Source organism: Pimephales promelas, chromosome 9 (assembly GCF_988280905.1).
Source record: "Pimephales promelas chromosome 9, fPimPro1.hap1.1, whole genome shotgun sequence".
In the NCBI taxonomy this organism is placed as follows: Eukaryota; Metazoa; Chordata; class Actinopteri; order Cypriniformes; family Leuciscidae; genus Pimephales; species Pimephales promelas.
In genome coordinates, this window is record NC_142777.1 from 23960887 (window position 1) to 23984530 (window position 23644).

Sequence of the window (23644 nt, forward strand, 5' to 3'; positions counted from 1 at the left end):
TTCAATAACAAGACATACAACGCAGAAATGTATATAAAAAATGAGCAGGAGTAGGCTACATGGTTATGGAAGAAGCAAGGCCAGGGAATAAAAGTGTGATTTTAGCCTGGATTTGAAGGCAGTTGGAGGGGGGAGATCTGATATCCACAGATCTGAAACGATAAAATAAATGAAAATATTATTTTGAACATTACAACATGGAAATTATTATAATTAATCCAATCAAGTGAGAGATTAATGTGAAGAGGCAGCAGCATTACAGATAAAGTCCAATGTTTTTTTTTTCGTTTTTTTTTTTCACAGCCCTATCTGGTTAGCGCTGTTAATCTTTATAGCACAGTTATTGTGAATGCTGAGTCGCCTGGTCTGACTCTTTATCATTTCACCTATCCACCCCCGATCTCTTCCGTTTTTTTTTTTTTTTTTTTTTCCTTTTATATCGCTCTTCAACGTGTGCCCTCATGATGCCACGGCGCTTGCTAATCCGCTCTCCACAGCGCACATGCTCAGTACCGATCACTGTGGCAATCTGTAATGGCTGCGGGATGATGTGATACGAGTCTCGGTACCGCGCCGCGTCTCTTCGGTAGGAATGCTATTCCCTGAGACCGCCAACCACTCCATTCATTCCTCCGTCAACATGGTTGACATCCGACAGAAGAGTAAAGGTCGGACATCGTAGGCGCGAGCACTTGCGAGAGTCATATTCGTGTAAGTTGAATGTTTATTTTATCTCTGTAAATTGTGGTTCTTTGAGCTGGGGTCTGTCAGTGTTTGTTATCTGAGGTCACAACAGTTCAGCAGCATCTCTAGAAAGAAGGCACTTAAATAGCCGCGTGCTGCAGCTGCATTCAAATATGATAACCATAACGTTTGATTAAAGGCATCGATGGAGGTAACGTTAGGCTATGTCTAAGTCTACCCTTTTATTAAAAAAAAAAAAAAAAAAAAAAAAAAACAAAAAAACGTTTAACACCGGTTATCACAACGTGCTAAAGCAGCAGCATTGAGCCTTTGTACAAATAACATCAACGCATAAGATCCTCACATTAGTTGTTCTTATTTAGGACTATTTCGATAAGTCATTTTTGCAGAGGAGTTTATTTACTAATCCTGCAACAGGCTCGTTGTGCGATCAGCCAGTTTCATACAATGAATTTTCAATGAGCTCGGGGTTACTATAGTTCATTTCGAGTTATTAACACTGGTCAGAATAGCCAGAGACATTAGCAAGGTTTGTGGTCTTATGAAATCAGAGTTTTATAAAAAGTTACTTTTGATAAGGATTGATCCCACCCAAACTAAATCCAAACAAGAAGTTATAAAATATATAAATATATTATTTTTACAGACAAGCCACATTTAAAATGTCTCAGTAATCACAAAGGTCATAGATATTACAAAAGTTAGACTGTATGTTAACAGAAATGCATTCGCCTACAAGGTAACCATAATAACATGCTGCCAGTGTTTAATTAATTTTCCATCTACACAAAACAAACATATGGGCTATTTATCACTATATATATTTACATAGGCTATTGCATGTGTATCTCAAAAATACGTTTTATTTGTGACCATTTTTAGCACAAAAACACAACAGATTGCAAAACGGTGTCCTACAGAAGTGCAAAACAGATGCATTGCATTTGCCATTATGTAATTATTAATTCACTATATAGACAACGTTACTGCATAGTGCTATGGGAACAATCAAGTTATTTACAAACACATTATTTGCTGGGTGGTACACAATGCAGCATATTAGACTGTCTAAGGCTCCTGCTTGTAATGTGTTCGTGTGAATTATAACAAGCAGGCCAAAGGAAACAAACAGGTTATGTAATAACCTGTGTTTGACACTGTCCATTTTATATTTAGTTTGTCTAATTATACCCTGCATACAATCTTTTTGTATTTTGGCTGTATTTGGTTGATACACGGAATAAATCATTTTGGTCTTGTTTTCAGAGCTTCTCTTGTGCTTAACTTGTCTCGAGACAGAAAACACCTTTTGTTACTGACTGACACTCATGAATGTATCTTTCTCTTTCTCTTTCTGTTTCTGTCTACCTCTCTTGTATCAGTGCAGTGCTGGTGTGTGATAGTGCCAGTGAATTGCGTGTGGTTGGCGGTATTCAGGAGTGATGGCTGTGAAGGAGCGGGTGGAGGCGGTGCTGAATGTGGGCCTGCGGGTCCCTAGTATCATGTTGCTAGAGGTGCTGTACCGCTGGGATGTCAGCTCCTTCTTCCAGAAGATCCAGAGAAGCAGCCTCAACAACAACCCCCTCTTCCAGTACAAATACTTGGCCCTCTACCTTCACTATGTGGGTGAGTAACAAGCCTATTTTTATGTGATAATATTTGATGTATACCATGGTATATTAATGAGGAGTATTCTGTGTCGGGATGATATAGTTCCATCTATGGTATTACCATCTCTGCACCATGTTTTTCTGTGAGGGAATAAATGGCTTTCACCAATAGATCAATTTACTTGTTTCTCTGTTCCCTTCCTACTACCTACAAAGCTAAATCCAACACACTTTAATGGCAATTCATAATTTTTACGTTTTGGCGAGTTAGTGGCTAATTTGTTTGAATGTGTCAGACTGTCAGTTCAAATCTGATTATTTGTGTATCTGATTGAAATTGATTTAAATTGTCCAGACTGTATATCGCAAACTGTTCAGATCTGATTTATGTGTCCATGCAGCTCTTCCGTTTTCCGGAATATCTGCATTGGCTTCTATGGCAATGATGTTGCATTGGTAGACATATGCCAAAAGCAACAACAACTGCAACATGATGCTGTCTTATTTAAATTGTACTATGCCGTCGTGCTGGACTACTGCGTTTTATGAGGCAGCGGCAGAATATTTCAAAATATGTCTCAGTTAAATTGTCATGTTCTGCTCCTCCGCCACTTTGCAACAACACAGCATTGTTTCAGCAGCGACTTTCAACATGTTTTCCATAACAATGTCTGACGTTTACGTTTTACTTGCCGTAAAAAAAGTCACATAAACCATGCGAAAACCGATCAGATGAAGGATTTACAGAAATACGATTTAAATAGGATTTCAAACCACATATGGATGTAACTTTTAGATGGATTTGTAAAGATTGGATTTCATGTGATTTTTAACCATTCACACTATCTAAATCTGATCGGATTAAAAATCGGCTTTGGAATGACCTTAGATGTTTTTGTACGATCTGCTTAATGAAATCTGTTTCCCTACTAATTCATATAAAATTACCACCTTATAAAATATTTTTTTTTCTCATAAGTTTTGGTTGGCTAAAGCATGCTGTGATGGAAGATAAAGTGTGGTTTGTTATAGTTCAGGACAGTCAAGCAGTCTATGAAGATTCTTTGTGATTGGAAAAGGGGAGAAACAAATTGTTCTAGAGGTCAGACAGGTGCTCTAAATTTACAGTTATTTTATTAATGATGGCACAAGCAGGAAGATGAATGAGTGGAGAGTGGGAAAGATTGAAAGCTACTATCCAAAAGCCTTGCATGCAAACCTATTTCTCAATGTGATTTACCCTGTGGTCCTAGCTCTGACAATGGTGGAGTCAGAGGCGACCGGTTCAGGCCACAGGTCTCTCAGACAGCCCCATGTACTGAGCTTTAAAAAGACTCATTAGAGCGTGGAATAATCTTCTGCACATCCCAACTGACACAGATCATGAGTTATTCACAGAGCTCGTGCTGTGTTGATGTGTGTGATTTAAAACCGTGTTTGTTGTGAATGACTTCATTTTCCCCTCTTTCTCAATTGTCTGTTTGTTTTTTCTGTCTAAATGGGTTTCTGACTTCTGGAGCATGTTTTTTTTTTTTTTTTTTGTTATTTTATTTTTAGGTTTCAGCTCATTTGGTCTTGTTTGTAAGAGACTTTAGAGCAATTTCACCCAAGTAACCCCATGTTTAAATGGTTTATAAACTTTAATTAAAGCTGCAGACTCCAGGAAAGCTGGCTTTTGTTTTTGCAGATGTTTGTATAGCACCCAAAGGAATAAACCCTAATGACCCTGATTTGTCTCGTATGTGTGCTTTGCCCGTGTGGCTGTTATTTAGCCTGGAGAGGAGGCTTTTGAGGTTACATGTGGATATGTTTGTACTATAAGCTTCTGGTAGAACACAAACCACCACCCAGCAAATTGCAAAGCACAAAACAATGCACCATACTGTGCATCCAGTTTACAGAATAAAACGGAATTGTGTGAATGAATGCACAGTGAAATTTGGGTTAGGGTGTTATAACATATATATATTTTTTATTTTTAAACATGTAATTATACATATAATATTTGTTTTACATATGACTTTATCAAAACTACATTTTGTTTATTGATGTTAGAAATCTTTTGTCCTTCATATCAGTCATTTGGTGCAAAACAACATTGATATCTGTAAAAAATATATTTACTTTTTAATTTGTTAAAAGAAAAGGTAAATTTTGAAACTGAAACCTTTCTTAAAAACAGTATACCATTTTTGGTAGCCCTTTACAATCTCATTTGTTAACATTAGTTAATGTGTTAGTTAACTACAGTAAATGCATTAGTTAATGCATTAGTTATTCATTGTTCATTGTTAGTTCATATTAACAAATGAAACCTTATTGTAAAGTGTTACCACATGTTTTTAAACATTAAATATATGAAGTAGACATACGAAGCCAAAATAAATAGAGTACATTTCTAAAAATGTTGCACATTTTAATCAATTTTCCCTTTTTCCTCTTATAAATGTCATATACTCTTTTATCAAACACAAGTCAGTGTGATGCTCTTTCCACATAACTGACTGAAAATACCCACATATACAGTAGGTTGAATGTATTCTCAACAATAAATGTAGCATTTAAAACGAACAGACATTATTTGTTATTCTGTTTATGCTCACAAAGTGGCAGAAAACAAATGACTTTATTTTGCTCATTTCAGCAGTGCACTATATTAGTGTATTGATGCTCTGACAATAGCCATTGCTTAGAAGAATAAATGATGACATCCTGGCTGAAAAATCCAGCTTATCCCAGGATGAATTCCAGCTGATGTAGAACTGGTGGACCAGTCATACTCTTCTCAATCAAAATTGAGCTGGTGCTGATCCACCAGTACTCCTGCTTTCTATGCTGGGGACGAACAAACCAGCTACCAGCATCCAACTCTGGTCCCTGTATGCGAAACAAAACTTATGCTGGTGACCAGCAATGCTGGATTTTTCAGCAGGGATTTCAAAGCTACCACTAGCAGAGCCCTTACTGGTGTTCTGTTTAATATAGATTCAGCAGCTTTTGTTCTTGGCCGCAGCTTTGTTCTGCAGGTGCAACTTGTCCAATATCGATGGTGCTGTTTTACCCTCAGGACCCCCTGCTGAATGTCGGACAGAGTCCAAGTACAGAAGCTCCCACAGGTGAAAAGTACTGCTGTCGGGAGAAACTTTAATCTCAGGCTTGCTGGGTTTGTAATGTATTAGTGTTGAAAAAAACCACCTGGCCCTGAAAAGCCCCTGTGAATTTTACACTATAATGAAGCACAAAAAAGAGTCCTGTCCTGTCTGTTGGAACACTTCAATTTTAAAATGACACACTGCAGGCACATTAAAACTAATAGAGAGCTGACATTTCTGCAGAGCAGCTCTTTTCTTTCTTCAAACAGTTAATATCTATATATTCTGTCATTCATATTGAGGAAATATAATGTACTTGTGGCCTCCCTGCTTTTTATTTTTATTTTAGCTATACACACACACACACACACACACACACACAAGTTTAGTCTGGCTGAAGGCACTATAGCAAAGAGGTTAAATTAAGACATGGAGAACATCTACTGTCAGCAAGATCACAGGCACTTTCCATCTTTACTACCTATGGATAATATGAGCTGTCTTTCAACATTTTATCCAGCCACAAAGCTGGCCAATTCCTCTGCTCTCTGACCTGGCGATAGCTTCCTCATATTTCAGCGTTACATTTTTAACGCAGCGTGCCAGAATACTTCACATTAATCAATATACTGAGATAAACTTTGTGCCTTCCTGCCAGTGAGTAGGATGTTTCCTCTGTTTTGTATTTCTCCTGTGTTCTAGACGGTGGGGTATGGCACATGTTTTCATATTTGTGAATGGCAGAAGTGAACTGGAGGAGCGGGTGAGAGGATGAGTGCTGAATGTCAGATAAACAGTTACGCAATAGGAGGGATCAAGAGGGTTTGGCAGTGGAGTAATGAATGCCTAATCTGCACGGCAAAAGCCTTAATCTCCTGCTTCATCCTGTCTACACACACTCGTTTGAACACACACAGACGTCAGCGTGAGCCAGTTAATGTCAGATTGGAGGTTGAATCATGTACTACAGTACTCGTGTTCATTATGACATGATACTAAATGTATTTACATTTTAAGTACCTTTTTAAAGGAAATATTGCATCGTCAGAGGCGTGTGTATAAGTTAAATGTCTAATGGAAACATTCCAATAACCTAAAATTTATTTGGAATTTGTATTAGCCAATTATTTCCCATTCTAGATCCTCCAATTGATTTTTCTCACTGATGGCCATAACATACTGTAGGCGGATATAGCTAAACAAACTAGATTTTTAAGATAAAGCCTTAGGATTTTTTGTTTTATTTATGTTTATGTATTTATTTTTCTCCAATCTTCTAGTTTGCTGGTTGGTTACTTTTTTTGTGATAAATTACCTAATTAAAGTTTGAATAACATTGCCATTGCATTTGTTTAACACTCATAACTCATACGTATAATTTCTGTTCACATCCATAGTGAATGAATTAGTAACTCAACCGAATAATTCGAAAACAAAACAATTCATTCAGGAATTAAACATGCAACTGTCTATGTCTATGTTATTGTGTCCTCTAATCATTCACTCAAATGATTTGTTCCAACACACTGATTCATACATGAACAGCATGTTGCCTGGAAACACAGCTATTTTTGTTGGCGGTCCAAAAATAGACAAAGGAGTTGTCAATATTGTGATTATAATGTTAGTTTGTTACTAAGTAACTTTATTTATTGAACTATTGTATAAAAGCTAAATCACTCTCGAAATGGTGTTGGTCAGAATGCCAGCATTAATGATTGCCTGTATATTAATAATATGGGCTACATACATATGCTAGAATCTTACTCATCATGTCCATCAGACTGTGAAAAGATCCGACTTGAATTATTACAATTCAGCATAACCATGTTTATTTTCTGTATTGCTAATTGAATGCCATTTGCTAAAAAGAAAATTATTTTAATATTGCATGAAAATTTCACATGCCACTTAGCAGAAAAAAAATAGCAGGTAGTATATACAGACACAGTAGTGTATTCTGCTCACGAACCAGTAAGCTAGTATTCTGAACATAGCCAGAGACTCTTTATGCAGGTGTGACTATCAATGAAATGGATATCCAGATTCGGTCAGTGTGCTCTGGTTGTGTGAGGTCCTTTGACAGTCTGAATGAATGGACTCTTTACTGGTCTAAGGGATATTGAGAGAGATGTGCCCTCAGATGCCCTTCTGTGTGCTTGACAGCATCCTCACATAGCGGACTAACAGCACTCTCATTCTTTATCCCTCTCTCTTTCAGGTTACATTCTGAGTCTGGTTCTACTCACGCTGCCCCGACAGCACCTGGTGCAGCTCTACCTGTATGTGCTCACTGCTCTGCTGCTGTTCGCAGGTCATCAGATCTCAAGGTGAGAGTTTAGGACTTCAATATAGACAGATAGACAGAAAAAGCTGCCTTCCATCAAAACAACCCTGCTTTCCAGAAAGATTCTGTTTTGTATGGTCATTAATGGTCATACTTGGATTATTGAACATGAAAATTAATATTGGTGTTACCATTGTTAATTGCATTGGGGACCAGGACCAAGCCCAAGCCTATTCAATTCTACCCACAAAGAACAATATATATATACTGTATATATATATATATATATATATATATATATATATATATATATATATATATATATATATTATATTATTTAATATTATATTACCTTCTAAGGTTTTGTGAGTTTGTATTTTTTTTTTTAATGTCTCATGCTGATCATTACTGTATTTATTTGATCAAATACAGTGAAAACAGTAATAATTTGTGATATGTCACTTTTGATCAATTATGTGCATTTAATGTTTCCCTGGTAAATAAAAGTATAATAAAATCTTACTGACCCCAAACTTTTGAACAATTTTACACTTATTCACTCCCCTCTGTCAAACCTCTCTGTTCCATGTTTCTCAATGGAACACAAATGTAGATTAACAGTATTCACACAGAGAAAAAAGGTGCAATAATGGTACCTTTCGGGATACAACAGCTTGTCACTGGGGCAGTACTCTTAAAGGACACATTTGTAAGTTTTTTACTACTAAAAGTTGCATATTAGTGTCTTAGAGTACAAATACGTACCTTAAGGTAGTACTATTAACCATTTTGTGGTAAAAAAAAAAAGGTTTAAAGACGTCCTTTTAAGAGTACTGCCCCTGTGACCCCTGCTGCCATTTTTACTCATTTTTTTCACAGTGTTCCTTTAAAACAATTTTAACAATACTTGGATTAAATTTTGAACAAACATAGGATTTTGATTTTGATTTTAATTGTACTTAGAGTAGTAGTGTATTTGGATATTTAAATAATGTTGCACAAAGAGATTAGGATTTAATGCTTTTAAGGTGGAAAGACGGTAAAGATGTGAGCAGACAGACACATTTCTTTACTGGAGGCTCCTCTGCCATACTCATGTGTCTGTGATTATAGTGTTGTGCTTTGCTCTTGACAGGTGGCTGTTTAGTGTCAGATTAAGAGAGAGCTTTTAGCACATTTCTCAGCATAATGTGTGTCTATGGAAAAAGCAGTGGCTGCTCAAATTAAGATCACCCAAGTGTGGCAAAGCCATTACTGCCAGCTCATAACTTACCTACCTCACTCCATTCCCTCTCTGCCTCGTTCTGAGGAAAGCCAGGCTCAGTAAAGGATTGAAACAAGCTTTGTAAATGTTTATTCAGGTACGCGTGTCTTGTGTGTGATATCCATTCTGTCTACATCTCCCAAATAACAGTCTGGTCCCCTATTTCACACCCAGAAAGAAATTTGTTATGATGTTATATGGAAAGCCATTTTGATCATCGAAAGCTATTGTCGAAAGGTGTGTCGTGTACTTGTGCACTATTTTACTATGTTTTGTAGTATAAATACATGCGAGTAGTGCACTCACACTGATGAGTTTGAAAAGAGAGTACACTTTAAAACCCAGAAGATGCACTTAATTAACCGAAAAACAGTATCGTTGAATGTTAAACACTTCATGCACTAAACTGTTGCAGCTTTATTTACGTAGCAGAGGGGGAGGGGCTATCAGACTCCAGTGTTAAAATGGATGCAAAATAACCAAATAAAATTCATACACTACACAGTTGAGTACAAGTATACGTAATTAGATTATTGTGCATTATTTGGGACACAACTTTGAAATATAGCTTATAGACCACTTTTATGCTTTTTATGATTAGAATATTTTAAGCTTGAAAACTCTAATTTCATTATAATTGTATAAATAAGAGCTACCATTATATTATTCAGAAACTCTCCCTATGTAGGGAATGAAAGAAGGTTATATGGTATACCTGTATATTTATATATTTTTTTCCCTAATTTTTTTTTATATATTATAAATTAATCAATTAATTTACCAATAAGATTAATTGGACTCTATGGACCTATGGACCCTCTATTGAAAAGATTCTATGGACCTTGTTTTTTTGAGTCTGAAATAAAGAAATGCGTATTAAAAAAATGCAGAAGCCCCTGCAGTAGCGCTGCAGAGCCCCTAGGGTTTGCGGACTAGGGATGAGTCACGATTTTTGAATATTTGATTAGTTGATTTTATTATAGAATATCGAATAGGTTGTGTGATAATTGTTTTTAAAAAATCCCCTTGTTTTCGGTACTGATGCAGTGGTGAGGTGACGCGTTCATGTAACGAGATGGTGCTGCCAATAATGCGTCCAAAAGCTGTCAATCAACTCTTAGACAACAGAAGAAGAAACATTACATGTAATTTAACTTATGTAATAAATAAATAAGTTGGGCTGCCCGTGCACGATTAAAGTATTTTTTTTCTAGTCCGCTAGTAGTTGTTTATTTAAGCCATTAGTCTAATCGCATATTTATATTAATTAAATTACTTAAATATATATGGGAGAAAATAAACCATAATGAGCGTTTTCTTAATATATTGCCTATTCTGCATCTCAAGCGCACACATAAAGGTTGCCACAAAGAACCAGCAAAAGAATTTTAAAAAGAGACATTTAAATTGTTCATTAATAAACTAGTGTTTTCTGTGTCAGTGTCGGCTGCAAAGATAAAGTTGACGATGCTGACTTGCCATCTTCGCTGCAGTGAACACGCCTATAGATAGAAATACACATTTCATGTGAATTAGCCTACATAAGCAGAGAGTAGCCCGTTTCTTTTCAGAAAAGTAGACATTTCAAGCTTGCTCATGTTCCTCAGGTCTGTGAGGTAAGTAGCCACATGCTGAGTTTCAGTTCATTTATAAGACGAGTTCCAGACTTTCACGAGGAATGCAAGTGATCGCGCCAGCGCCTCCATGTCCTGATTATATTGTCTGCTATCTTTGCTTCTTACTTATTAAATCCGGACAATTGGTTGATGAAACAATGATTAAAATGAAAATACAATTTAGAAAAAAACTAAACTTGCGTAACTGGTCAAAATCTTGTCTGACCCTCTCCAAATGTCTCCTGAAATATTGGGCATCTTATCATCCTATCTTACTCATATCATGCGGTTCCCTTTTCATATAATCAACATAGATAGAATATAAATATGAAACTTACGTTTAAGTTACATTTAAGCGTCAACACTCCTCTTCGCTCACATGCTCTGGTGTGTAGCCTATACATGCATGTGTGCATGAATGTGGGGGAGGGGTGTGATTTTCAAATAGTAATCGAATAATACCCAGCGATCTTTGAATATTACTTTTGTTTGAAAGTCCCATGTCTATTGCGGACCCCCTATTTAAATCCCTTAGCTAAATGTAAATGATTATTTTCAACTTCTGAATGTCAGTGGTGGTTGTTTTTGTGCTCAGTGGGACTCAGTTGAGAGTTATATAAGTGAATGCTCTCTCAGGAATTCCAGTCTGATAAAAACAGACGGACTGATGGTTCCCTGGCTCAGCTTTGTCTGACTCGGGCTGTAAGTATAGATCCTCCACAGGCTGTGATGACTCGGGGAATGTCATACTGTGAGAGGTTAGAATAAGGTCTCTGTTCTGTGTTTCAGGGACTATGTGCGCAGTGAGCTGGAGTCTGGCTACGAGGGGCCACTATATCTGGAGCCTCTGTCCATCAACCGATTCACGACTGCGCTCATCTGTAAGTGCCTGACAAAGGCCCCAAAGACTATATCACACTTAAAGTCAATTTCAAATTCTGCTCGTATCCCATAGTTCCGTATAATGTGAAGGATTTCTGGGGGAAGATATTCAGTGAGAAAAATCAGTTGACTGGCTTATGAAAAGTGGTTGTTGCATAAACCAGTTGAAAAAAAGTTGTTTCAGAGAAAGTTTTTATTTTTTGATAAAATATTACAAAGAGTTTTGTTTGTTGTTGTTGTTGTTTTTTCATATAATGTGCACTGTTGAAATATGGCTGTAAGGGCTGGGCGAAATAAAACCAGAAAAATTATGATAACACTTTAGTTTAGAGTCCAATTCTCACTATTAACTACACTCAGAAAAAAAGGTTCAAAAGCTGTCACTGGCATGGTATCTTTTCAAAATGTAATTTGTAGCTAAAGGATGCATATTGGTACCTCAGCATTACCTACAATGTACATATTAGTACCTAAAATGATTTTTTGGAAAGGTACTGCCCCAGTGACAGCTTTTGTACCTTTTTCTTTCTGAGAATGGAGTTGCTTATTAGCATGCATGTTATGATAGGCTAGGAAATTGGCTGTTTTTTTAGTGCTTTGAAACATTGTTAATAGTAAAAGTGTGACCAAAATAATATATATCAGTTTTTTTCAATATTTAATTGGCATATTAATAAATACACACTATTTTTTGTAATATTAATGAATATTAATATAAAATAAATATTAATGTCACACTATATATTTATATTTATAATAATAATAATAATATTTAGATCATTTAAAATATCGAGGGCTTGGAGCCAGAGGGGCGTAAGTGGCATTTTGGGCGAATATGAGTTCTTTATATCAAAATAAAGGTCTCGATGAGCTCTATCCAGTGGTGCCTAAATCTGAGATCAAACTGTATTGAATAAAGCAACAAAAAGGCTTATCTGACGTTTTTGAATTTTTTTTTTTTTAAAATGTTTCAGAACATGTTCACTGTGTTAATATGCCATAGATTTTTTTACTTAAATACTCATTCATGTAAGTATGCCTGTGGTTGCAATGTTTGTTATTTAAGGTTAATAATACAGGTGATTGAAGTGTGCTCAAAATTTTTTTTGTCTCTCCTGTAAAGTTTGTTAAAAGCCACTTACGCCCCTCTGGCTCCAAGCCCTCGATATGATGTATACATATACTATATCATTTTTATTTATTTGAACCAGTATAACAATACATTTTAATAAACAGCAATATTGTATACATATTTCTTACTCAAAAATGTAATACATGAAAAATGCAGCAACTGAAATGCTGTAATACACTTGCAACCTCTCTAATATTCTTACTCCTTCAAAGTTTACCGTTGGGGAAACAGCTTAAAGGTGCAATGTGTAATTTTGAGTATCTATTTACAGAAATGCAATATGCCATCCATAACTATGTTTTCAGTGGTGTATAAAAAATGTAATGTTTTTATTACCTTAGAATGAGACATTTATATCTACATAACCGCGGTCACCTCCTTCTATGAAGGTCGACATATTCTGACGTCATGTTTCTACCATAGCCGACAGCAAACAAACATCGCTACAGAGCGCGTTTCGTCACTATCCTGAAAGATAAGCCGCAGAAATCTAAGCTAGCCATAAACAGAGTGAGTAGTGACTTTTCCCTTCTCAGTGGTGTAAAATATGTAGTTGGATTGTTTCATGTAACTTAGTTCTTCTCCCTCGCTGTATTATGGCTTTGCTAGTTGGGGGTTACATTCGTGAGACAGCTGATTAGTACTCTTGTCATTGACCGTAAAACAGTAACGTTACAGGAATCACCAACCCATCGATCTTGGAAGCATTTTATATCGATCGTGAAGAGTTTTCAAAATCAGAGAATCAAGTCATTTTGGCCGCGCGCACCTTTGGGCTCATATCATGCGGACGCGTTGAGTATAAACAATGCTTTACGCTTTAACCAGCTCAGCCACAGTAACAGCTCATATTAGCCAGCTAAACTTTAAAACTTTAAACTTTAAACTAAACTTTACTACCCTGTTAGAAATAGTATATAGTTGCATAGTTTCATGTGGTTCTTCTCCCTTGCTGTATTATGGGTTTGCTATGTGGGGAGAAATGTGCTGGTTACGTTTGTGAGACAATCAGCTGATTACTATTATATTATATATTAAGACCCTTGATCCTCACCTGACTATGGCTTTGTAAACTTTATCCATGATGTGGTTTATAATGGACTATGGCACAGAAACAGTGACAATATTACACACTCTTGGCTTACTCTGGCTATTCTCTGCTGTCTCGGACGATGATATGTTTGTCCCATTTTAGCCACCGTAGCTTCTTCGAAAGGGAGGGGTGAGCAGAGGGCTGAGTCCTTAGTGCAAACTCGCAATCGAACCGCTAGACGTCGCTAAAAATCACACACTGCACCTTTAACAAGAACATTCCAGTCAGTAATGTACATTCTTGCTACTGTCTCTTTCTTAGCCTCGTTGCTAGTAGAAGAGGACTGACTGCAATGTTCATGTGTCAAATTCTGATTTAAAATTCCATTCACTACCTATTTTTATCTAAAATAACACACACAAAATAAATCATTCACAATATGACTGAATTTGCGTTTATAAAGTAAACAGGATCAGTTCTGATTTCATGTTGACTTCAAATGGGTGTTTCAAGTCATTCACAAGAGAAGCACTCTGTGTTAATATTCCTGTCATGGGTGAGTCTCACACCGACTCATTACTGCTCTCATTTAGTCCCTGCAGCCTATTCTTTCTTGAATATGTGCTCATGTAGTGTCATTGTCACTGTGGAGAGTTAGGTATTTTTGCATGTCTTGGGATGTGATGTCAGAGATCAAGCCATTTCTCGCTCCTGTTTTCTTTTCATAAGCCGCATGCCCTCAAACATGCTGCACGAGTGCCAAAAATGCAGATTTCATATTTTCCCTCGTCATCACTTTTGCTATAAGTACCATCCTTGGCCAGCATAAAGTCAAAACCACTCCTGCTCACTTCCTTTATTTGATTTTATTTTCTCACTCACAAATAGTGGCATAGTCACGGCCTTCCCCTTGTCTATAATGTCATTCTCTCTCTCTCACTCACACACTTTCTTTTTCACTGCATTTCATAAGTCTGTCCCTTCATTTGACTCATGCTTTTTTATCACCTGTTTTTCTGACTTCTTTTTCACTCGTTTTGTGTTTCTCTTGACTTTTATACTGTTTAAGGGGTGAATCTCAACACCATGAACATGTCAAGGTCATATTTCACCCTAAAATAAATAAGTATATATATATATATATATAAAATACATTTACTTTACATGTGGAAAGTTGTTAATTTTAGCTCAGGTTCATGTTAGCTCTGGTCCATTTAATATTAAGGTAACACTTTACAATAATCTCTCATTTGTTAACATTATATAATGCATTTACTAACAAACTTACAATGCAAACTAACTATGAGCCATACATTTTTTAAGCTTTTATTAAACTTTGGTAATAGTAGATAGTAAAATATATATTTGTTCATTTTATGGTCATTTTAGTTCACAGTGCATTAACTGATTTTAACAAATATAACTTTGGATGTTAAAAATGTATTAGTAGATGTTAAAATGACTGTTGACTATGCTGTACAAGTATTGTTTATTGTTAGTTCATGTTAACTAATTTAGTTATCTAATGTTAACAAATGTTTTGTAAAGTGTTACCAATAATTTTAATTGATACAAATTTGATTTGAATAATGTATTGGTAAGTGTTGAAATTAACATTAATTAAGTTAATAATTAAGATGAATACGCTTTTTCATTGTTTGTTCATGTTAATCTGTTTTAAGAATATTATGATGTTTGCGTTATGATGTTATTTATATTGCAATTTAACCGATTATACCTTAATATGTCCTCAAATTTTCTGTACAGTATAAAGTGAAACGACATTTCATTTATTTAAAGTGCATTTTTATATTGGCTTAAATGAAAATCATTACCAGTGCAAACCTGTTTTGTTCAGTTATTTATTTAGATATTTTTCTGTTTGCACATAACAAAAGATGAAGCATATTTTTAAAAGACATTAAAATATACATTTAAGGAATTTCAAAGAGAATATTTCTGTCTTTTATTTATTCTGTCTTAACTGAATTAAACATTAACTAAAAAATGTTTTTAGTATTATCTTCAGTGAAAATTCTACTTGCATGTTATGGCTAATTTAGCTTTTGTTTATGGTGAAATTAAGTTGTAAAAAGCAAAAATGAATATTATATTCACTTAATGTAAGTAACATTTTTACTTGCGTCTATATATATAATTTTGATTTAATATTAAAATTTAATTTTTTAATTCCAAACCATGAATATAATTTGAGAACAACATCAATAAGTTGGTCAGTCTAGCCTGCTATCATGTTCAAAAATAAATAAATAAATAAATAATAATAATAATAATAAAAAATTATAAAGTACATCTGAATTCAAATTTTGCTGATTTGTCTAGAAATAAACATTATGTACAGAATCACACACAGACAGGGTGATTTCCGTACTGCATTACAGTAATTAGAGTGGGATTGAATAGGTATTTAATGGGCTTAATTTTCTTTATGCAATCAAAAAAAAAAAAAAAAAAAAAAATCTCACTATCCATGTTTCCCCTTTTTATTTTGTGGTGATATGTAAGCCTAGCACTTGTTGGTGAGATTGACCCTCGAGTTTACTGCTTGCTCTTTCACTAGTGTGTTCATTGAGTTCTTGAGTGCTACTGAATCCTTCAGCCATTCCTCTGAATTCATGTAGGGCCTAATTAACTCCAGCAAGAACAGATGCATTCATTAACGTCAGTGAGTACAGTAGGGAACACACAGCTCAGATTCAAGTGCTTTGCTTTAATGTACCATATTGCAGTTTGGTATCATTAGAAATCGTATTATTACTAAAATGCCCATATCTTTAATTCTATTATGAAAACGATGTTTTTTTATTTCTTTCTCTGTGTATGTTTGAATAGGCCAGCTGGTGGTGTGTACCTTATGCTCCTGCGTGATGCAGACCAAGCGCATTTGGCTGTTCTCAGCGCACTTGCTTCCTCTGGTGGCCAGGCTGTGCCTGGTCCCTTTGGAGACCATTGTTTTCGTCAATAGCTTTGCCATGATTTTCACAGGCCTGGAAGTCATCTACTTCTTGGCCTCCAACCTGCTGGTACCATTTAACCTGGCCAAGACAGCATACCGGGAGCTTGCACAGGTTAGACAGTGCCTTTCTTGGGAAAAGTAGAGGCTTAAAGAGTTGAGTTTTAGGGCAGACTTGAGAATGTCAAATCAAAGAGTCAACAATTAAGATCTTCTCTTCCTCATTCTGTTAGGTGGTGGAGGTTTATGGGTTGCTGGCTCTTGGGATGTCTCTGTGGAATCAGCTGGTTCTGCCTGTGTTGTTCATGTGTTTCTGGCTGGTTCTGTTTGCTCTGCAAATCTACACATATTTTAGCACACGAGACCAGCCCACATCAAGAGAGAGGCTGCTCTTCCTTTTTCTCACCAGGTGAGTGGAAGTTCAGGCTTCTCTGCTCATAAATCCTGAGCATAATTAGATGAATAAGATGTATATGAGAGTACCTGATTTTTTCCATTTTAAAGTTTTGATTTGATAAAGTGTTGAACTTGTAAATGCTCTCCAGTATTGCAGAGTGCTGTTGTACTCCGTACTCTCTGCTGGGCCTGGTCTTCACCGTGTCCTTTGTTGCTTTGGGAGTGCTCACTCTTTGCAAGTTCTACCTGCAGGGCTACAGGGCTTTCATGAATGACAACACCATGCACAGGTATCATGTACCCTTCATACTGTATACCATCTTGTTCCTCACAATTTTTTTCTCATGAAAAAAAGAAAAGAAAACTAAGCAAGTTGTTTATAAAAAGAGTAAAGGTTTTCTTTTCCATGTAAGGAATGTGCATAATGAGCATTGACTGTCAGTTGCCATTTTGTTTGGTTTAATAATAACATTATATGTTTTATTATTATTATTAATAATAATAATAATTATATAAGTGTTATTTAATAATTATAATTTAGTTTTTTTAAGGATGTCTCTTATGAAATCATTCTAAACTGCTGATTTGGTGTTCAAGAAACATTTCTTATTATTATCAATGTTGAAAACGGTTATGCTGCTTTATATTTTTGTGGAAAATGTCATCATTTTTGGACATGACATTCTTGGATAAGTAGAAAGTTCAAATTTGAAATAGAAATATTTTACATCATTACTATCAAAAATTAATCTCGGTAAATGAGCTCGGACTTTTCTTAACGCTTTGCACCTCTTATTCAAGCTGTCACTCAGTTAAACTACACCTTTATGATAACCCTGCTAAACAGTTTGGCGTGGAGTCTATATTTGATTCATTATGGCACCTTTTTAACTCTTAATTGATCATTGAACTCCCAGAAGTCCATAAATTCCTCATCTCTCTATTAGGGGCATGACGGAGGGAATCACTCTTTTGATCCTTGCTGTTCAGACTGGACTGATCGAGCTAAAGGTCATCCACAGAGCCTTCCTCCTCAGCATCATCCTCTTCATTGTAGTGGCATCCATCCTGCAGTCCATGCTGGAGATAGCTGATCCCATAGTGCTGGCACTGGGAGCCTCCAGAGACAAGTACATAACAATGAAGGTTGAAGTCATGTATTATGCAAGTGGACTTTGTAAGTCAGTATTCTGATTATTTTATAATCATCATTGCCAACAGGAGCTTATGGAAGCATTTCCGTGCGGTTAGCCTGTGCTTGTTCCTGCTGGTGTTCCCGGCCTACATGTCCTACATGATATGTCAGTTCTTTCACATGGACTTTTGGCTGCTCATCATCATCTCCTCCAGCATACTGACCTCACTACAGGTACTCAAAAACACACCATCAGAAAGCTTTTTCCACGGCATTGCTTTTTCTACGTTTGACCATTGCGCTTGCGTCTGGTGTCTTTTGAAGCATCACCGACACTGCATTCTAAAAGCATGGCGCTCAAGTTGAAGGAGTTCTCTCTAGACCTTTTTTTGTTTTGTTCCACTGACCTGCTACTCGCGTCAGAAACCCTCAGAAAATCATATGGGAGTAACTGTAACGCAATATGGCGCTTTAGGAAGTTCTGCTGCCATTGGATTTAAAGTGCCAGTCACATGTGCGCATTTGCAAGACAACTTTTTCTTTCTTTCTTTTTTTTCTCTGATTCTAGCTGGAATAGCAACATTTATGAATGCCATTGTTTTCTTTAGTTTATTCCTTATATGTTATTTCAATATAATCTTGACTTTCACCAAGATTTCAAAGGATTTTGGTAACCTTAGCAGTTCTCATAGAAGACACTACACTACACCATGAAGAGTATAATATGATTTCTTTTTAGCTTTCTAATATTCCTTATATAAACTAAACCTTCCAGTTTCTTTTGGATGATGTTCTTGTTTTCCGCTAACATTATCATAGTATAAAACTATATTAAAGGAATCTCTGCAGGTGAGATCATTAGTTGGGTTAAAATGATCTAACAGCAAGGCTAATAAACAGAATAATCTTTTTTTCTATCATTTTTATACGATAGAAAACCAATAGCTATTTTGTGTGCATTTAATAATAATTGTTTGTATTTATATATATATATAAAAAATAGAATATTTAGTGTTATTTAAATATTTAATTTAGTAATATTTAATAAGATATTAACAGTAAAAATGCAAATGCCAAATTATTATTAACATTTCCAATAATATTTATTAATAACAAATATTAATAAATGAATGATTGTATTTTTATATTAAGTATTTGTTTAATTGGAGCGCTATCATCGGCCATCCACTCTGCTCTCTGGTCATTAACCATGAAAAGCTTATTACAGTTGACCTTTATGAGAGTTTTATTTGTGTGATGTGAAATTCATCTGTTGTGCCTCTGTCACTGCCAGGTGCTGGGAACACTGCTGATCTACATCCTCTTCATGGTGGAGGAGATCCGCAAAGCTCCGGTGGAGAACATGGATGATGTCATCTACTGGGTGAACGGCACCTACAGGCTGCTGGAGTTCCTGGTTGCGCTGTGCGTGGTCGCCTACGGTGTGTCTGAGACTGTGTTTGGGGAGTGGACCGTGATGGGCTCTACCATCGTGCTCATCCATTCTTACTATAACGTGTGGCTGAGGGCCCAGCTGGGCTGGCAGAGTTTCCTGCTCCGCAGAGATGCTGTCAACAAGATCAAGAGCTTGCCAACAGCTTCTCACCAACAACTCCAACAGCACAATGACATCTGTTCCATCTGCTACCAGGTGTGTGTGTGCATGTGACGATTGGTGTTTGTGATGAATGTCCAGGTACATGCCTTGTCTATTTCTGTGGTAGAGTGATGGTGGGTTCAGTTTGCGTGCATCACTCTTGTTCACAAGGTCCTCTAAGTATTAAACTTATGTGCATAGTTTGTACCACACCATTTTTAGGATGGACATGAATGATATCTAATTTTGTGATTGGATTTAAAGTGACTTGTCTGGTGGATGATATTGAAGACTAAAGCAATAAGTCTTGTGAAGCCGTGGTTTAAAGTGAGTTTAGAACAGCTAAAGGCCGTTTTTAGGCACGATGTGGAGCAAAGGAGATAATGTGATGATACTACTACTAATAATAATCATATCATTTTCCATTATTATAAACATAATAGTGATGATGATAATAAAATAGTAATGATTATAATTTGTTTTAATATAGATCTCAAAATAAATATACATTTATCATATTGTACATTATAATATTTAACAAAAATGATTAGTGCTGTCAATTCAATTAACCGCAATTAATTATATACTGTATATATATATATAATTGCACATCTATTTATGCACATATACATACATATGCATGTATGTATGTATGTACACAGACACATGCACACACAGACATATATATATATATATATTAAATGTATATAAATTTAATTTTTAGACCTAACCTTTTCTGTTCTTGATTCTAGGACATGACGTCAGCTGTCATCACCCCCTGCAGTCACCTCTTCCATGCCAGCTGCTTGAAGAAGTGGTTATATGTGCAGGAGACATGCCCTCTTTGCCACAACCAGCTGAAAGGCTCATCACAGTCCGCCTCTTCCACACAGGACAGCCCGCCACAAGAGACCCAGGATCTGGATCCTCCACAGCATCTAGAGTCAGATTCAAGCCTCCAGGTTCCCCAGCAAGACGACCCCACTCACACTCCAGCGTCAGACCTTGCAGCTGAGCTAAAAGAAAACTCCACCTCTCCTGCCTGCTCCTCCTCCCAGTCCTAAACTGCCTCGAGCCAAACCTAACTCACACACACTGCTGGCCTAAAGACTCTTGTGTTGCAGCAGAATGTCTGATGGGAAACTGTCGGCTTTCTGTGACGGTTACGCACACTGAATGCTCATTAGACATCTATACAATCAAAAAACCCTCTACAGTCCCCCCTCATCCAAACCATCACAGAATCAAGAAGTGAGAATCATTTCACCCATCACACATCTGGATCTACCCAAACACCAGCTCTTCCCCGCCCTTTATTATGAAACTACAATCTCCAGCAAACACCAACCTGAATGTGATCGTGTGACCCTTGAATAAAGGGCTGTGATGCTCTGTTGGCACTAGCATGCTCTCAGCATCCAACAGCAGTAGCCCATCTCTTTTCTGTTCTCTATTAGTTTTCTTTAGAGAGAGAGAAAAAATATATATATATATACACACACACACACACACACAGTATATGCCACTGCATTTGCACTAATGTAACGTAAAGCAATCCTCCAAAGTTTGTCTTGTCTGATACCAAATATTTTGGTGAGTATGCATATTGGAAGTTATATATGAAATATATACCCATGTACAAATATATATGTAGAGGAGTTTTGATATGAAAAAGTACAGTGTTAAGTAGCACCGAGTGTCATGAAGTGGCCTCAGGCTCATATGATCGCTAACGCCTCTAGTGGTGATAGTGGGAAGTGCCTTTGGCTGTGGATCAGCACTGGTGACGCTTTTAGTCAAAATTATTCGCCAGTATTTGGCATTTAGCGCATCTGTGAACATGAATACATTAGAGAATGTATGAGCACACTTTGCGAATGCCGTTTAAGTTCATGTGTTTAATATAGTTCATTAAATGAATGACGTTTGGCTTTAAATCTGGAAAAAAAATTTACTTTTATGTGGAACAGTTTTTAAATCTGTTACAGATATTTTTTCTTTAAAAAAAATAATCTGAATGAGAATGGAGAGTATTCATATACAGCATAAACGTGGAATGATGTTATGTGAGGATATAATTTTGTTTGAATTGCAGCTGAATTCAGTAAAATATGCCTGAAGTCTGAACGAGAACTTGAATGTCAGAATAAATCCAACCCTAATGTATGAAACATTTGTTCTGGCTTTCTTTCTGTGCCTTTCTGAGCTGTAAAAAAGACAATTCACCTTGATTTTGCCAAGCAAGACATGTTCCTGGATTTATATATTTTGTTGATCCTTTAACATCATTTCTGTAGTGCTAAACCATATCTCTTCCCATAACTTCTCCCTAAAATCAAAAAGAAATAATAGGGGAACAATAATTGTGCAGAAGCCCTTAACCCTTGTTGTAAAGCCTAAACTTGACATAAACTGTAAACTTGTTCCTCAAATCTGATTGGTTGACTGGGCTCTCACCTGTGGTGATGATAATTTATTGACTGATACTTATTTAATGTTACCTTTAGCAAACCTTTAAATATATATATATATATATATATATATATATATATATATATATATATATATATATATATATATATATATATATATCCATTTTCATAATTTACATAAAAACATTGTGATGCCTAAATTGACCTGGATTTGAAGTGTTTTGTTTCGACAAAATACAAATAAAAAATAATTTTAATTTTGGTTAACAGTTATTGGCCATCACATGACTAATAGCTTTGTATATTATTTTGACTACTTTTGTTTTTGAACATGTCAGCTTTGATCACCCCCTTTTTGTGTGTGTGTGTGTGTGTGTTTGTGTGGTTGTTTAGAACAAGCTGTTACATATTTTTTTTCATTGAAAAAGCAAATCTAAATGAAATCGGTGAGAACAATAGCCTAAGCCTATTAGAAGCATTATGTATCCTGCTTTGTTTTTTATTCTGCATGGAAATGATGTTTTGTTTCAATTGCAGCTGAATTCAGTAAAATGCACTGAAGCCTGGATGCGAACCTGAATGTCTGAATAAATCCAACCCCAACGTATGAAACACTTGTCCTGGCTTTCTTTCACAGTGCCTTTCTGAAGTGTAATAAGTCCTACAGGGCTCTTAACCCACCTGTGATGAATCAAACAGACCCACACCTGAGTACTGAGGTAATGCCAGACTGCTGAAATCATCAGAAGAGAGACAGACAGGATATGCACTCATTTCCTGACCACTTTTCCCCCTATAGAAATACTGTACGACGGACCCTAATCTCGACAGTAACAAAGTAGCTACATTTACTTGAGGACTGTATTTTCTGCTCTAAACAATGCGTGCTGCCGTGACGACGATTCCGGTTGTCAACTTCCGGTTAGAGTCGGGTCTATTATTGCCATGTGTTTTAGATTGTGTCATCCCCACGTCGCTAAACTAAATCAAAAAAAAAAAAAAAAAACAATCATCAAATGTGATCTGATCACGTTATTTTTTATTAGGCTAAATCACAGAAAACAAAATGAACGTTTTTCTTTGCTTCATAACTTCCAAAGGACAGCTGATGCATGACTGCACGATCTCCAGCAAACATCCGACAGTTTCTATCACCCCGACTGCTGCAGAATAACAGTACTAAAAGGTTAGGCTGGTTAGTCCTTTACTGTCTACCTCTGCTTTTAAAGATGCATTTCTCACTCAGGCCTCTGAGGTTAGGCATATAGGGCCTAATGTTACGCCGAGTTTCATTCATGAGACCAAAGTCCAGATTGCGCGCTGTTGCCTCAGTCACTATTGTTTACTATATACTTCTTATTTACATTGATTGAAATTAAGATGCAATTTACAATTTATCTTATGCACAGCTGCACTACTTCCTGAACTTAAGCCAGCTCCTTGTTTCCTGTCTGCCATTATTGGCCGAACTTGATTAATTCAGGTGTGT

The 23644-nt window shown here is 36.2% G+C and overlaps 1 protein-coding gene across 2 annotated transcripts; it reads left to right on the forward strand.

Moving 5' to 3' along the window:
• The first annotated feature begins 455 nt into the window (after positions 1 to 455).
• rnf145a (ring finger protein 145a) lies at positions 456 to 21894 on the forward strand. 2 transcript variants are annotated; one of them, XM_039664547.2, is made up of 11 exons: positions 456 to 711; positions 2088 to 2331; positions 7629 to 7737; positions 11364 to 11455; positions 16475 to 16710; positions 16829 to 17004; positions 17141 to 17281; positions 17939 to 18121; positions 18213 to 18360; positions 19421 to 19777; positions 20476 to 21894. In XM_039664547.2, the coding sequence occupies exons 2-11, from the start codon at positions 2148 to 2150 to the stop codon at positions 20785 to 20787; spliced, it is 1938 nt and encodes a 645-aa protein (XP_039520481.2). In that variant the 5' UTR covers positions 456 to 711; positions 2088 to 2147; the 3' UTR covers positions 20788 to 21894. The 2 variants fall into 2 exon arrangements, with proteins under 2 accessions (XP_039520481.2, XP_039520482.2); XM_039664548.2 differs by having other exon boundaries at positions 2093 to 2331.
• The last annotated feature ends 1750 nt before the right edge of the window (positions 21895 to 23644 follow it).

Coding starts and splice junctions, on each gene's coding strand:
- rnf145a (XM_039664547.2), top strand. CDS start 2,148: ATGGCTGTGAAGGAGCGGGTGGAGGCGGTGCTGAATGTGGGCCTGCGG. Junction 2,332..7,628: donor CCTCTACCTTCACTATGTGG/GTGAGTAACAAG, acceptor TCTCTCTTTCAG/GTTACATTCTGAGTCTGGTT. Junction 11,456..16,474: donor ATTCACGACTGCGCTCATCT/GTAAGTGCCTGA, acceptor ATGTTTGAATAG/GCCAGCTGGTGGTGTGTACC.